The 13752-nt window shown below is 40.0% G+C and overlaps 1 protein-coding gene across 3 annotated transcripts in view; it reads right to left on the reverse strand.

The window, feature by feature from the left end:
- Positions 1-13752, reverse strand: part of EMB2458 (FtsH extracellular protease family) — a 166235-nt gene that overhangs the window by 109960 nt on the left and 42523 nt on the right. For all 3 annotated transcript variants that reach the window (XM_087691687.1, XM_087691686.1, XM_087691685.1), the window contains exons 4-6: positions 1614-1904; positions 1241-1510; positions 687-767 (exon numbers count right to left, since the gene is read on the reverse strand). In XM_087691687.1, coding sequence (XP_087547813.1) covers positions 687-767; positions 1241-1510; positions 1614-1904 — 642 coding nt within the window. The remainder of the gene's footprint in view (positions 1-686; positions 768-1240; positions 1511-1613; positions 1905-13752) is intronic.

Here is a 13752-nt window from a genome sequence, read left to right on the forward strand (position 1 = left end):
CACCCGTAAGTTTATTTACATGGAGACGAAGGGAGACAATTCAGTCTCATTTCAGTTATGTAGCAAAGTTTCATGGCAGCCATCATTTCTCCAAGATTGACAGGTCTCATGTGGATGATTGAGCTTGTGAAAGAGAAGGCATAGTTGATATCATTCCTGGCATCACTTATGCAACATGAATTTTCTAGATTGCCAAAACGAACATGCTACTGTACTGGTTGATGTGCACTTTTGAGTAGAGCAATTGAATTACATCAAATGTGCTCAAGTTCAATAATAGAAGTGGTAGTTCTCTGTTCCCATCTCTCTCTCCTCTTGTATTTTTTCCATGTTCACTTTTGTACACTTTGAAATGGCTGAAATGAATGGATATATCATGCCTGCCTTTGTTGTTCACTTGCAAGAGTCCAATCACATTGACTTGTTCCAGAAAAAGCTTGTGTGCACCTGCCAACTTTGTTTTATGTAACTTCTTATACAGTGTATTGCAGCAAAAGATCATTTGAAGGAAAAGACCTGACCTTGGAAACTATCAAAGCTGGTCTGACTAAAAGATATTACGTTGTTCCAAAAAGCACCCTTGCTTTATGCAACTTCTTATATGAGTTCTTGTTAACATAAGATCAATTGAAAGAAAAAACCTAACCTCGGAATCTATCAAAGCTGGTCTAAGTAAAAGATATCACCTTCATCTGGTCAAATGCTTGCCTCACTGGGTCTTCAACTCCTTTTGGATCTTTCGCATTCAGCTTCTTCATTACTTCTTTCTGCAAATTTTTGAAAACACAAAATCAGTGTGGACAGTCTGGTTTAGATGCATTCAAAAGTCTCAGTTAACACACAGCAGCAAAGTAGCTGAGTTGAGCTAAGTATGACACACCTGAAGAGAGAACTAAATCTCCATACAGCTAGTTAAAAGGGGCCAAACTAAGGAAGTGCAAAAAGCAAAATTTTACCAGGCAGTTGGGCTGAAACAAGTAACTATGTGATTGACTATATTGTAAGTCAATACTCTCTTTGACAGTTCCCTGTTTCATGACTTGAAGCACACTTATTTTTTATACAGCAGCAACAGCAAGAAATGATAATAATGTGGTGACAGTAGGAGCAACAGCTACAAAATGATGCAAGAGTAAAGCCAAGCCAGCAAAGTGAACCTCATGACATCCTTGTTTTGAAAACTACAACACACAAACAAGTTTCTCAAAAATATGAACTCAGCCACCATGGATAAGCTTACCCCTTTTTTCTCTTTCCATTCGACAACATTCATTGGTTCTCCAGGCCCAAGGAACTGTTCTGATACCTTGTGCATGAACCTTGAAATATAGACAAGAGGAATCCATAGAATAAAACACTTAAGAGGTAAGGCTAGCCACCACGCCAGAGAGCCTTCACCTTGACCAAACCGTTCTTCCATTCTCTTTGTCACATTTTTCTTCAGCTCCATGAGAAAAGGTGACTTTTTGCGTGAATCATCTGGAAGTTGAAGCCCAATGAGGATCTGGATCTGAAACATATGGCCTTATGAGCATGTCTGAGTTTAAACCAGTCAAAGAAAAAATGTATGTAGAATAAAAGTAAAACAGTCATGGGCGGCGGATCAATAGTACCAATTTTGGGAGCTTGTCTAGGACAGGAAAGACAAGACGTCCCAGCACTTCTTCAGCTGCACTACTTAAACCTTTTAAGTACATCACTACCACTGGGCTAATTGCACCAGACTCCAAGATGCCAGAGATGACACGAAAACACAACTTGAAAGGTATTGAAAATACTTTCAGTGGATCCCATTGACTGAGTGGTATCCACATAACCTCCACTGAGGTAGGCACTCCAGATAAAAGCATCTTCAAGTAAAGGGCTTCAAATCCTCCATCATCTTTGAAATTGAGATCATAAAGCTACAGGGCAAAACATGAGTCAATGTTTACACACAACATCAATTTCTACGACAGATCTAGAGAAACTCAAGTCCATATTTACTACTAGCCTGAGTGAATCACTAACATATATTTTTCGGTATGAAGATTTGGGACTGCCTTGGAAACCCATCCTAATTACCTTTATCATCTACCAGACTTTATTACAGATTTCTATAAAAATTAAACTCCTCATCCTTGAGGGTGTAAACAAGATTGCTTTGTGAAAGCTTCCAAACTTGTAGTTGGATTGAAGAAACTAGCATTTACAAACAGGATGCCAACACTTCCAAAAGGAAAATAACAAATTCAATCAATATCAGAAGCACAGCACATTGTGATGGTGTATCGCCACTGGCATGCTTCATGTGAATGCCATGAGAAGAACAATAGTGTCAGTACCAAGGGAAGGTGAACACTCCATCCCGATCTGCTCTCACAGTCCAAACTCTATGAGTGGACTGCCTCTCTACCAGGATCCTCCAATCACAAAAGTGCTAGATTCCCTCTGACTTGGCCTTACAAAATAGAGCCCATACAAATTGGATAAGTCATTAACAATCAACATGAGATAAACAGCCTTGCCAAATGAAGGAGTGCACATGGGGCCACACAAATCCAAGTAGACAAGCTCAAGAAGAGTAGTATTTTGACAAGATGCCTTATGTGGGAGAGGCTCTCTGTGCTGTTTAACCCATTTGCAACAAAGACAAGGTGACAGTAGAGGTGCCCCAAAATGTGGTAAACCCTCAAAACTGAACAGACAGACACAGTTGGCCTTTCACAACGCTTCATGGTAGAAGTGATCCTATCAGGCATGCATAGAAGGCTCACAACTCAGAGGATAGCCTCATTGCAAGGGTCTTGAGGTTATACAGCCCACCCTTTTGTAACCAGTCTAGAGAGAAGACAATCCCAGTGCCTAATTGTGCAATAGCATAGACATAAAGAAGGTGAAACCCCAATTCTAGATCATAAAAGGCATTGAAAAGTGACTTATGGCCTTGTTGGTCCGACAATAGAGTTATGGTGACTACACCATGAGCTGGCATTGTTCACCGATTGCCCTCTCCCCTAAACATTTTGTAATCACTCTGTGTGTGGAATCATATGGCTAGTGGCTCCACTATCCACCAACCAAGGCTTCGACTCTAATGATGCCAAAGCCATTTCCTCCTCTGGAGTCTGAATCACAAAGAGTAACAACACATACTTTGTAGTTGGTGCCCCAAAGGTAGTGTAGTGTACCCTCCTTGGCACCTTACATGTTATGTGATTTTAGTGATAAAAGTAATTGAGGAATCTTTCGAAACGAGGTACACTAAATTTAGCTTTCTTCGAGCTTAAGGAAAACCCTCCCTCCTTGTCTATATAAACGGCCCATGGGTGGCCTCAACGATACACAACTCTCTTGGACCAATAAATTTCAGCTTGTTAAATTAATTTTTCAACGATACATTTTTCAGCTTGTCACTCTAAGAGCAAATAACTACCAAACATACTTGGAAGACAAATTAGCCAGAACAATTATTAAACTAATTTTCAAAATCAATATTCTAAAATTAATTTAACAAGCTGAAAAATGCTGAAAAATAGAATTAGAAGGCTGTTACTTGGCAAAGCTTGCTCATGCAAGTGAAATAAATGTTTTTGGGGCCTGGTGGAAGTCTATTCCAACCTTTGATATGCCTATTAGAGAGCATGGAGATGTTCTAAATATGATTTACAGCCAATAGGGACCAGTCATACAGCAAGTGATAGTAGTTTGGAGCCCTCCACATGCAAGTGATAGCAGCCCAAGGTCCTTTAGTGTAGGTGACAACATCTAGGAAGGGGCAACAGCCTTTCTGGTGGTCCTAAGTTGTAGATGACAACTTCCATGGCTATTTGAGCAAGGCAGCAATTTTTCAATCTTTCTTACAATGAAACTCAAAAATTTCTCTCTCTATAGCATTCTCTCTCATCCTACAACCATCTCTCAAGGTATCTTAGCAAAATCCAGCCATTTGAGTCATCAAAGGGAGAGAGATTGAAAAATCTCAGCTATAAATCCTAATTTATAGCACAAAGTAGAGTTTGACAACCACCTTAGGATGCATGCTCAGAATTGAGAACTTAGGACTTGAAACCAACAACTAAAATTTAAGAATTTCAAGGAGGTTCAAGAAGCCAGCCCACCCATTTCAAGTTTGGGGCTTAATTTATCTTGCAAAGAGTAGGGTGAAGGCGAATCCCTAAGCAAACCAAACAGGTAAATTGGTTTAAAGGCTTGCTAGTCAATTGACAACAATAGGCAATTGGATTAGCAGAAGACATTAGAGAATCTCAGTTGTAATCCATCCATTTGCAATAAGAGCTAAGGAAATTCCCCAAGGGGCACCAATTTTGGGGCCAATAGGCTATCCATTGTCCAAGATTAAAGTAATAAAGTGTGTATTTCAATTTATGTGAATTTTATGCTTGATGTAATTAGTTCTTAATCAGGTTATCTGCCATCCTATCCGAAAAGGAAGTTGCATTCAAGGTTCTATTGTCGGGATACCATCAAATCCCTTGACTTAATGGGCTCAAGGCGCTTAATTGAAGATCAAAAGCTTTGCTCTAGTGCTGAAATTGTGTTCAGCTTAGCATTTACAGCAAAATGTCTTCAAATAGTGAGATGGGATCAAGCAAGGATGATGCCTCTCAATTTTAAAACTCACAAAGTGTTGGGAAAAATGCAATGTCTAATCTTGGAACAAGTTTACAGTACGGACAGCAAGCTGATAATGTTGGTTAAGACCAAAATATGGGTCCTTCTAGATCTCTTGAAGATAATGACCAAAACAGAACAAGAGAAATTTGATCACTAGTTTTAAAAATCAGCAATGTGTCATATCGGCTAAAATTAACAAATACGTAATGCCTTTCATGCCAGTTTATTAAGACCTTTTTGTGGTGATGTGCTAGATGATGTATCTACTAAAATTCAACTTGAGGTTAAGGAGCTAGATGAGATCTTGGTATCTTAGAAGATTTGGCACATAAGGAAAGAAAAGTCAAAGGTAAAGTTTCCAAGAGATAGTTGGTGAAGTTTCAAAACTATTTGCGAATGGATGCAAAGTCGATGGACAAGGATAACTTGGTAGACCATCCTCAATTTTTACAACTTTACCTAGATGCCTTTTAGTTAGAACTGGCATTGGTTCGAGCTCAATCAGGCTCAACAGAGCAAGGGTTCAGAGCAGTGCCTAATGCTCAAGGGGGAGGTAGCACTTCCACTCCTCCAGTTTTTGATAACTCTTCAACATGCATCCAAGATACTATGCTAACAATATGCCATGAGGCCACTGTTTAGTGTGCTAGCCACTATGAGATACATGCAGAAGAGTATGGGTTTCACCACAGCACTGAAACTATACATTTCCATCAATTTGGCATGAGTTTTTGCCTCAATTTTGAGATCAATTTCTGATTAGTTTCAGCTTAGTTTTTGACTAGTGTAAGAAAAATTTATGATCACTTTGGGATCAATTTTGCATCAATTACAGATCAGATTTTGCACTTAGTTTGTGATCCATTTTGGATCACATTTGCAACAGGTTGTGATCAATTCTCAGATCAACAAATAATCAGTTTATGATCAGGTTTTCAATGGTTTACAGTCGGTTTCTAGTACACTACAATTTTGCTTTGGCACAATGCAATGTAATCAAGGACCATTGTAGTGATTTTAAGGGGGAGGTTTGTCACGACAAAATGAAATTTTTGAGATGCTTTAATCTTGCTAGTAACATTTAATTAAGTTAATAATCAAATGTGCAAGGTTCTTAAGCACGTGTTGCACATGGCAGTTATTTCATGTTGACAGGCCAAGGACCGGAGAATGCAGTGGGTGACAAAGGCAAAAGTTGTAACAAGTTATGTCTGACAGATATAAGGTGGCACCTAGTGTCAAATTTTGGCCTAGACCAATTTATTGGCCACTAATGTTAGTGATGACATTAGAAACTATGCATTAATTAATCAATTAATGTCGCTCTAAGGGCAAATAACTACTCGAGGATACTTGAAAGACAAATTGGCCTAGCTGATTTAATTATTGATCACTAAAATTAATTTCTGAGCACTAGAATAATTATCAAATTAATTTTCAGAATTAATAATAAGCTAGATAATGCTAAAAAATGGGACTAGAAAGCTACTACTTTTGGGAAAACTTGCCCATGTAAGTGGGAAAAACGTTTTTGGGGGCTAGTGGAAGTCTATTCCAACCATTGTCAGAGAGATGAAGCTGTTAGAGAGCAAGGAGATGCTACTGATGTAATTTGCAGCCAACATGAACCAATCCTACAACGGCTGTCAAGGAGAATGAGGCTATTAGAGAGCAAGATGCTACTGATGTAATTTGTAGCAAAGGGGACCAATCCTACAACAGCTGACAGCAATTTGGAGCCCTTCAAGTACAGATGATAGCAGCCCAAGGTCCTAGTAGAGGTGACAACATATAGGAAGGGGTAGTAGCCTTTATGGTGGTCCTAACTATAGATGAGAGCTTCCATGGCTGTTTGAGCAGAGCAACAACAGTTTTTCAACCTTTCTTGAAACGAGACTCTGGAATCTCTCTCTCTATAGCATTCTCTCTCATCCTATAACCATCTATCAAGTTATCTCAACAAAATACAGTCATCAGAGTAGAAGATATTAGGAAATCTCAGTTGTAAACCCTAATTTACAATAGGAATTAGGGTTTGATAGCCACTTCAAGATGTGTGCTCAAAATTGAGAGCCTAGGACTTGAATTTCAGCAACTGAAATTAAAGAATTTCAAGGAGATTCGAGAGGTCGGCCAACCCATATCAGATTCAGGGCTTAATTTCTATTCCAAGGAGCAGGGTGAAGGCCAATCGCCAAGCAAACCAAGAGGCAAATTGGTTTGAAGGCTTACTGCTTAGTTTTGACAACAAGAGACACTCGGATTAGCACAGGAAATTAGAGAATCTAAGTTGTACTCCATGGATTTGCAATAAAAGCTAAAGAAATACCGCAAGGGTACCAATTTTGGGACCAATAGGTTATAGTCCAAGATTAAAGTGATAAAATGTACATTTCAATTTATGTGAATTTTATGCTTGCTATAATTAATGCTTAGTCAAGTTATTTACCACCCTAACCAAGGAAAAAGACTCACTTCAAAAGGTATACAGCATTGGGAGGGTTAGAGAGGACAAGCTCACACATACAGTTCCAAGAGCCCCACACTAAGCTATGGCTATTTGATACTTAGTTACATCCACATTGTTGCATGGAGTACAAATCTTGGGCCCAAAGTCTTAACACCACAATAGATCAAGCTGCACATATGATGGATGGAGATCGATGAAGAGGCCATTGGTGTACATGATTTCTAGAATGAACATGTACTGCTTCGATCCCACATGAGATTGTTAGAGCTAATTTGGGAGCTCCCATGATTGTGGTAGAGACTCTTACCAAATCAATATCATTCATATATATCTTATGGGAGCTCCCTTGACATAGATATATGTGGCTAGCCCTTGAGTCCTCATAATAGCTTGTTGTAGAGGGTGATACCTCATGTTGGTATGCCCAAATGACATCATGGTTTAGTATGCTATAGAGGATGATACCTGATGTTGGTATGCCTAGATGACATCATGGTTTGAGCTACATGGTTTTAGCATGTATAGGCTACCGCCCTTTTAATACTCCCTTCAAGCACAATCCCTCACTCTAAGTCACACAAAGATTGGCTAGATCAATAAACAATATCTTATTTAGCTAGAGACCATGGCTGCGGTGTCGGCATACAACTAGGGATAGGGAGAGGAATGCCAATATCCTTACTTCCCTTGGAGGAACGATTCTATCTTCTCATTCCAAGCACATGGAACCTATTTCATGCCGTAAAGGGCCTTCTTCAACTTATTCACCTTGCCATTTGATGAGTAAAGGCTAGGAGACTACTCAACATAGATCTCCTCCTTCAAGCAAGGTAGACTTCACATTAAGCTCATAAACCATCCATCTCGTATGGCTGCCTAAGGCAAGAATGGACCTAATGGTAGGTATCTAAGCTCTAGATGCAAAGGCATCATGGAAATCCACCTCTGGCCATTGTGAAAAACCCTTTGCAACGAGTCATACCTTGTGCTTATCCAAATTGCCATCACTATGGTACTTGGTCTTAAAGACCCATTTGACTCTAATCACCTTCTTATGACCGGACCGAGGCACAAGATTCCAAGTGCCATTTCGCTCGGCCGCATCCAACTCTTGCTCCATAGCCTTCTTCCAATGTTGTGACTATAAAGCCGCCTTCATGGAGATGGGCTCTCTATCATGCATGGCACAGACATCAAACAATAGTTAGTACAAACAAGATCGGTGGAGTGTACCTTATTCCTCCGAGATCGTCACTGGCTATCTTGCGATTATCACTCCTCATGAACTCCCTCAATCCCTACATCGCAGAGCATATCACGTGTCCAACGAGAAGAAGAATCATACTCCCCTCGCCACTCTACCTCTGCTAAAGTCTTTGGAATGTCAACCAAGCCCAGCTCAATGGGCGAATTTGGTGGTGAAGCAATCTCCTCCTCCACCAGTGGTGGAGCCTCAGGAGGCAAAGGCTCCATAGACACTAGATCATGTGCCCAACTGTCACCTAGACCTCCAAGTACAAGATGCTCAACACCCCCATCTACAATTGGAAACTCCATGAACCAAAACCTCGACTCATATATACCTCCTATGAAACAAGATCATAAAGCATGTATGTTTCAGACTACAAGGTATAATCCATGAATACCTATCATTTGGAAGCCGGCTCAAACTTATCCCTTTATTTCTTCAAGATGCAAACATAAGAATCACAGCCAAACACCCTGAAATAAGACCCATCCGGCTTTTAACCACAATAAACCTCAAACCGGATCATACCAACCACGGCTAATGTAGGGGATCGATTAAGAATGTGGACAATGGTGGCCACTGCTTCAGCCCATAGACACTAAGGTGTTTGTCAATGCTCCATCATAGTCCCGCCACCTAGATCACAATACAATTCTTCCCCTCCAATATTGCTTCTCCTAAGGTATACTCATGTTAGCAAACTCCTGGTGAATGCCATGATTTGCACAAAACCTGCCTAGCTCCTTGGAGACAGTCTCCCCTTCTTTGTTACAACGCAGGGACTTGAGCTTCCTACCAAACCTATTCTTCTCAAAGATCTATACTGTGGTCTGATTTGCAGCCATTGGAGGACCTTCTGAGGCAGCCAGGTGGTGGAGAAGGCCAATCAACAGCAGGTGACAGCATCTACAGGCTATTGAAACAAGGCAGCAACAGTCAATGACTGATTTTCTTCAGTTCTTTCCATCTACAAGCTCTTGTGGCAGGGCAGTAGCTGCATTTGACTGATTTTCAGTCATTCTCCGCGACAAAACTCTAAATTTTCTCTCTCTACAGCTTTCTCTCTCATCTCCCAACCATTTCACAGCCTTGCTCCGAAGATCTCAGCAATTTGACCCTTGGCGATTGAGAAATTGTAGATTTCTCTCTTGAAAACCCTAATTTTCAGTAGAAATTAGGATTTAGCAGTAGCCTCGGAAGCATGCTACAAATTGGAAGCTCCAAGACTTCGATTTTTCAGGGCTAAAAGTAAATTCCAACTAAAGTCCGGTGGAGGACTAGCCAACCATTCAATTTGGGTCATTTCCATCGTCTATGAAGTGGGTGAAGGCCAATTAAGTGCCTGAATCAAGGGGCAAATCAGATTGAAGACTTGCTAGTTACTTTGGATAGCAAGGGAAGTTTGGATTGCGAAGGGAATCGGGAGAATCCCATTCTAAATCAACTTTTTCTTCAATAAGGCTAAAGAAATACCGAAAAGTGTGCCAATTTTGGGGCCAATCGGGTGTGCATTGTCCAAGATCAATAGGTAAATTTGTATTTTCAGATTTGCATTTATTGTTTGGTGCTGTAATTAAGTTGTAATCAGGGATTTATTACCCATCCACGGAAGGAAGGCTCATTACATGGTTCCATTACCGGGATTTGAACAGTAAGGGTTCCAAAAGGTACTTGGTAAAGTTTCAGAATTATTCACCAATGGATGCCAAATGGATGGAGGAGGATGACTTGGCAGACCATCCTCAGTTATTGCAACTTTACCTTAATGCTTTCCAATTAGAGCCGACTTTAGTTCGGGCTCAATTAGGTTCAATAGAGTAGAGGTCTAGAGTATTACTTGATACTTGTGAGGGAGCTAGCACCTCCGCTTCTAAGTAATGGACAACTCTAGAAGTAGTGGATCTCGAATGTATTCAGCATACATCCAAGGTACTGTAGCTGAACAGTATGTTTGCCAGGGGATCACTATTCAGTGTACTAGTCACTATGTTTTGTATGCACATCCGTATGGTTTTCATTGCACCTCTGAAATTGTACATTTGCAGCCATTATGCTCAATGTGTAATCAGTTATGCTTGGCATAGCATTGGTTATGCTTGGTGTAGCATCAATTAATGATCATCATGGGCTGATTATCAAATGTTGGTTTTCAGCGTATGATCATTAATATTCAGTGGTATTCAGCTCAAATTTTGATCAACTTGAGAACCGTTTATGGTCACTTTTTGGATCAGTTTTTGCATTGATTGCTGGTCTGTTTTTGTAATGAGTTTGTGATTAGTTTGGGGTCACATTTGCAGCAGTTTGTAATCACTTCTCAGATCAGCAAGTGATCAGTTTATGATCAAATTATGCTCAATTCTCAATGGTTTACATCTAGTTCCATGGACAACAACATATGTTATGATGCCATTGATGTTTTAGCCATGGTTATGCTCGGTTATGCTATGCTATGGTTTAGTTTTGCTAGATGAGTTGAGCTCATGAGAAATGGACATGTCACATGATAATCCAGCAATGTTTTTGAGATTCTTTGTGAGTCTTATGTTATGTTATGTTGGCTGGCAATTTTCAGCATATGTTGGGCATATGAAATGGTTGAACAACAGTACGCAATGTTTTGTTGACTATGATGCCCTATGGAAATTCCAATGTAGTACTTTGCTTTTAATACATTTGGCAGTACAATCGAGGACGATTGCAAGTATTTCAAGGGGGAGCGCTGTCAACTGGGGTTAGAGTAAATTTACGAGCCCGGGACACAAGAAAATCACGGGATGTCAAAGGCAAAAGTTGCTATAAGTTATGCCACACAGATACTTGGTGGCATCTGGTGCGAGTTGTTGGCCTAGATCATTCATTTCTCCATAAGTGTCAGTCGGTGACACTAGAGATGTGGCATTTAATGCTACATAACGCCAATCTGATGGTCAAAGATGGGGCAGAGATACTTGGCAATGGAAGTTGCTTGGCCCATTTAATTGGCTAGTTAGATTATTTTTCAAGGCACCAAAAATTTATTAGATTAATTTTCAGTATTTAAAGATTAAAAATTAATATTTAATTATGGATAATGCTGGAAAAACCATTTCAAAAGGCTGCCACTTGTCAAAAATGCCTATACACGGCTGAAAAACTTCTTTAGACACTAGAGACAAGCATTTTTAGTGGATTTAGCCTACAAGAGAGAGGGAGGAGATTTTGCTAGTTTGATTTGCAGCCATTGGAGGACCTTCTGAGGCAGCCACGGACTGGAGAAGACCAACCAACAAATTGTGATAACATCTACAGGTTGTTGAGATAGGGCACTAGCAGTAAATGACTGATTTTCTTCAGTTCTTTGCATCTACAAGCTATTGTGGCATGGCAGCAGTTGCATTTGACTGATTTTCAGTCATTCTTTGCGACAAAACTTTGAATTTTCTCTCTCTACACCTTTCTCTGTCATCTCCCAACAATATAATCAACCTTCCTTTCGTGCATGGGTGGTAAATCCCTGATTACAACTTAATTACAACAGCAAACAATAAATGCAAATCTGAAAATACAAATTTACCTACTGATCTTGGACAATACACACCCAATTGGCCCCAAGATTGGTGTCCCTTTCGGTATTTCTTTAGCTTTATTGAAGAAAAAGTTGATTACAATGGGATTCTCCCGATCCCCTTCGCAACCCAAACTCCCCTTGCTGTCCAAAGTGCCAAGCAAGTCTTTAATTTGATTTTCCCCTTGATTCAGGTACTTGATTGGCCTTCAACCACTTCATAAACGATGGAAATTCCTTAAATTCAATGACTAACTAGTCCTCTACCTGAATTTAGCTGAAATTCACCTTCAGCCCTGTTGAATCCAAGTCTTGGAGCTTTCAATTTCTAGGACACTTCCCGAGGCTGCTGCTAAACCCTAATTTACAGCAAAGAAATTTGCAATTTCTCAACCTCCAAGGGCCCAAATACTAGGATCTTCAGAGCAAGATGAAACCAACCTTCCCTCTGTGGATGTGTGGTAAATCCCTAATTACAACTTAATTACAACAGCAAACAATTAATGTAATTCTGAAAATACAAATGTACCTACTGATCTTGGACAATGCATACCCGATTGGCCCCAAAATTGGTGCCCCTTTCCATATTTCTTTAGCTTTATTGAAGATAAAGTTGATTTACAATGGGATTCTCTCGATCCTCTTCGCAATCCAAACTCCCCTTGCTATCCAAAGTGACTAGCAAGTCTTCAATCTGATTTGCCCCTTGATTCAAGCACTTAATTCGCCTTCACCCACTTCATAGACGATGAAAATGCCCCAACTTGAATGGCTGGCTAGTCCTCCACCTAACTTTAGCTAGAATTCACCTTTAGCCCTGAAAAATCCAAGTCTTGGAGCTTCCAATTTGTGGCATGCTTCCCGAGGCTACTACTAAACCCTAATATTTGCTGAAAATTAGGGTTTTCAAGAGAGAAATCTGCAATTTCTCAGTCTCCAAGGGTCAAAATGCTGAGATCTTCAAAGCAAGGCTTTGAAATGGCTGGGAGATGAGAGAGAAAGCTGTAGAGAGAAAATTCAGAGTTCTGTCGCGGAGAATGACTGAAAATCAGTCAAATGCAGCTACTGCCCTGCCACAAAAACTTGTAGATGGAAAGAACTGAAGAAAATCAATCATTTACTACTACTGCCCTATCTCGACAGCTTGTAGATGCTGTCACCTGCTGTTGATTGGTCTTCTCCAATCCCTGGCTGCCTCAAAGGTCCTTCAATGGCTGCAAATCGGACTCACAGCATCTCCTCCCTCGCTCTTGCAAGTTGAATACACTAAAAATGCCTCTCTCCAACCTCTAAAGACATTTTTCAATCTTGCATGGGCATTTTTGACAAGTGGCAACCTTCCCAAATGGGTTTTTCAACATTAGCCATAATTAAATATTAATTTTCAATCTTTAAATACTGAAAATTAATCTAATAATTATTTCGATGCGCTGAAAAGTAATTTGATTAGCCAATAATTAAATTGGCTAGGCATCTTCCACTCCCAAGTGTCTCTCTGCCATCCTTGACCATCAGATTGGCGTTAGGTGCCATTAAACGCCACTTCTCTAATGTCACCAACAACTAACACTTATGGCCAAATAAATTACCTAGGCCAACAAGTGACACCTGATAGCACCAAGTACCTGTGGGGCATAACTTATATCAACTTTTGTCTTTGACATCTTGTGATTTTCTCATCCCGGGCTCATAAATTTACTCTAGTCCCAGTTGCACTTCACATATGCAACATTAACTTAATCATGTGATTAAAAATTAATCCACATGTTAAGTGAGGTTTCAAAAATACATGTCCTCATCACAACCCTCCCCCTTGCACCCATGCCTTTTCAAATCGCAACAATACATAATCGCCCTCTGCAAAGTGCA

The sequence above is a fragment of the Lygodium microphyllum genome, chromosome 13 (genome assembly GCF_053477565.2).
Source record: "Lygodium microphyllum isolate KBCC chromosome 13, Lygodium_microphyllum_v1.1.10, whole genome shotgun sequence".
In the NCBI taxonomy this organism is placed as follows: Eukaryota; Viridiplantae; Streptophyta; class Polypodiopsida; order Schizaeales; family Lygodiaceae; genus Lygodium; species Lygodium microphyllum.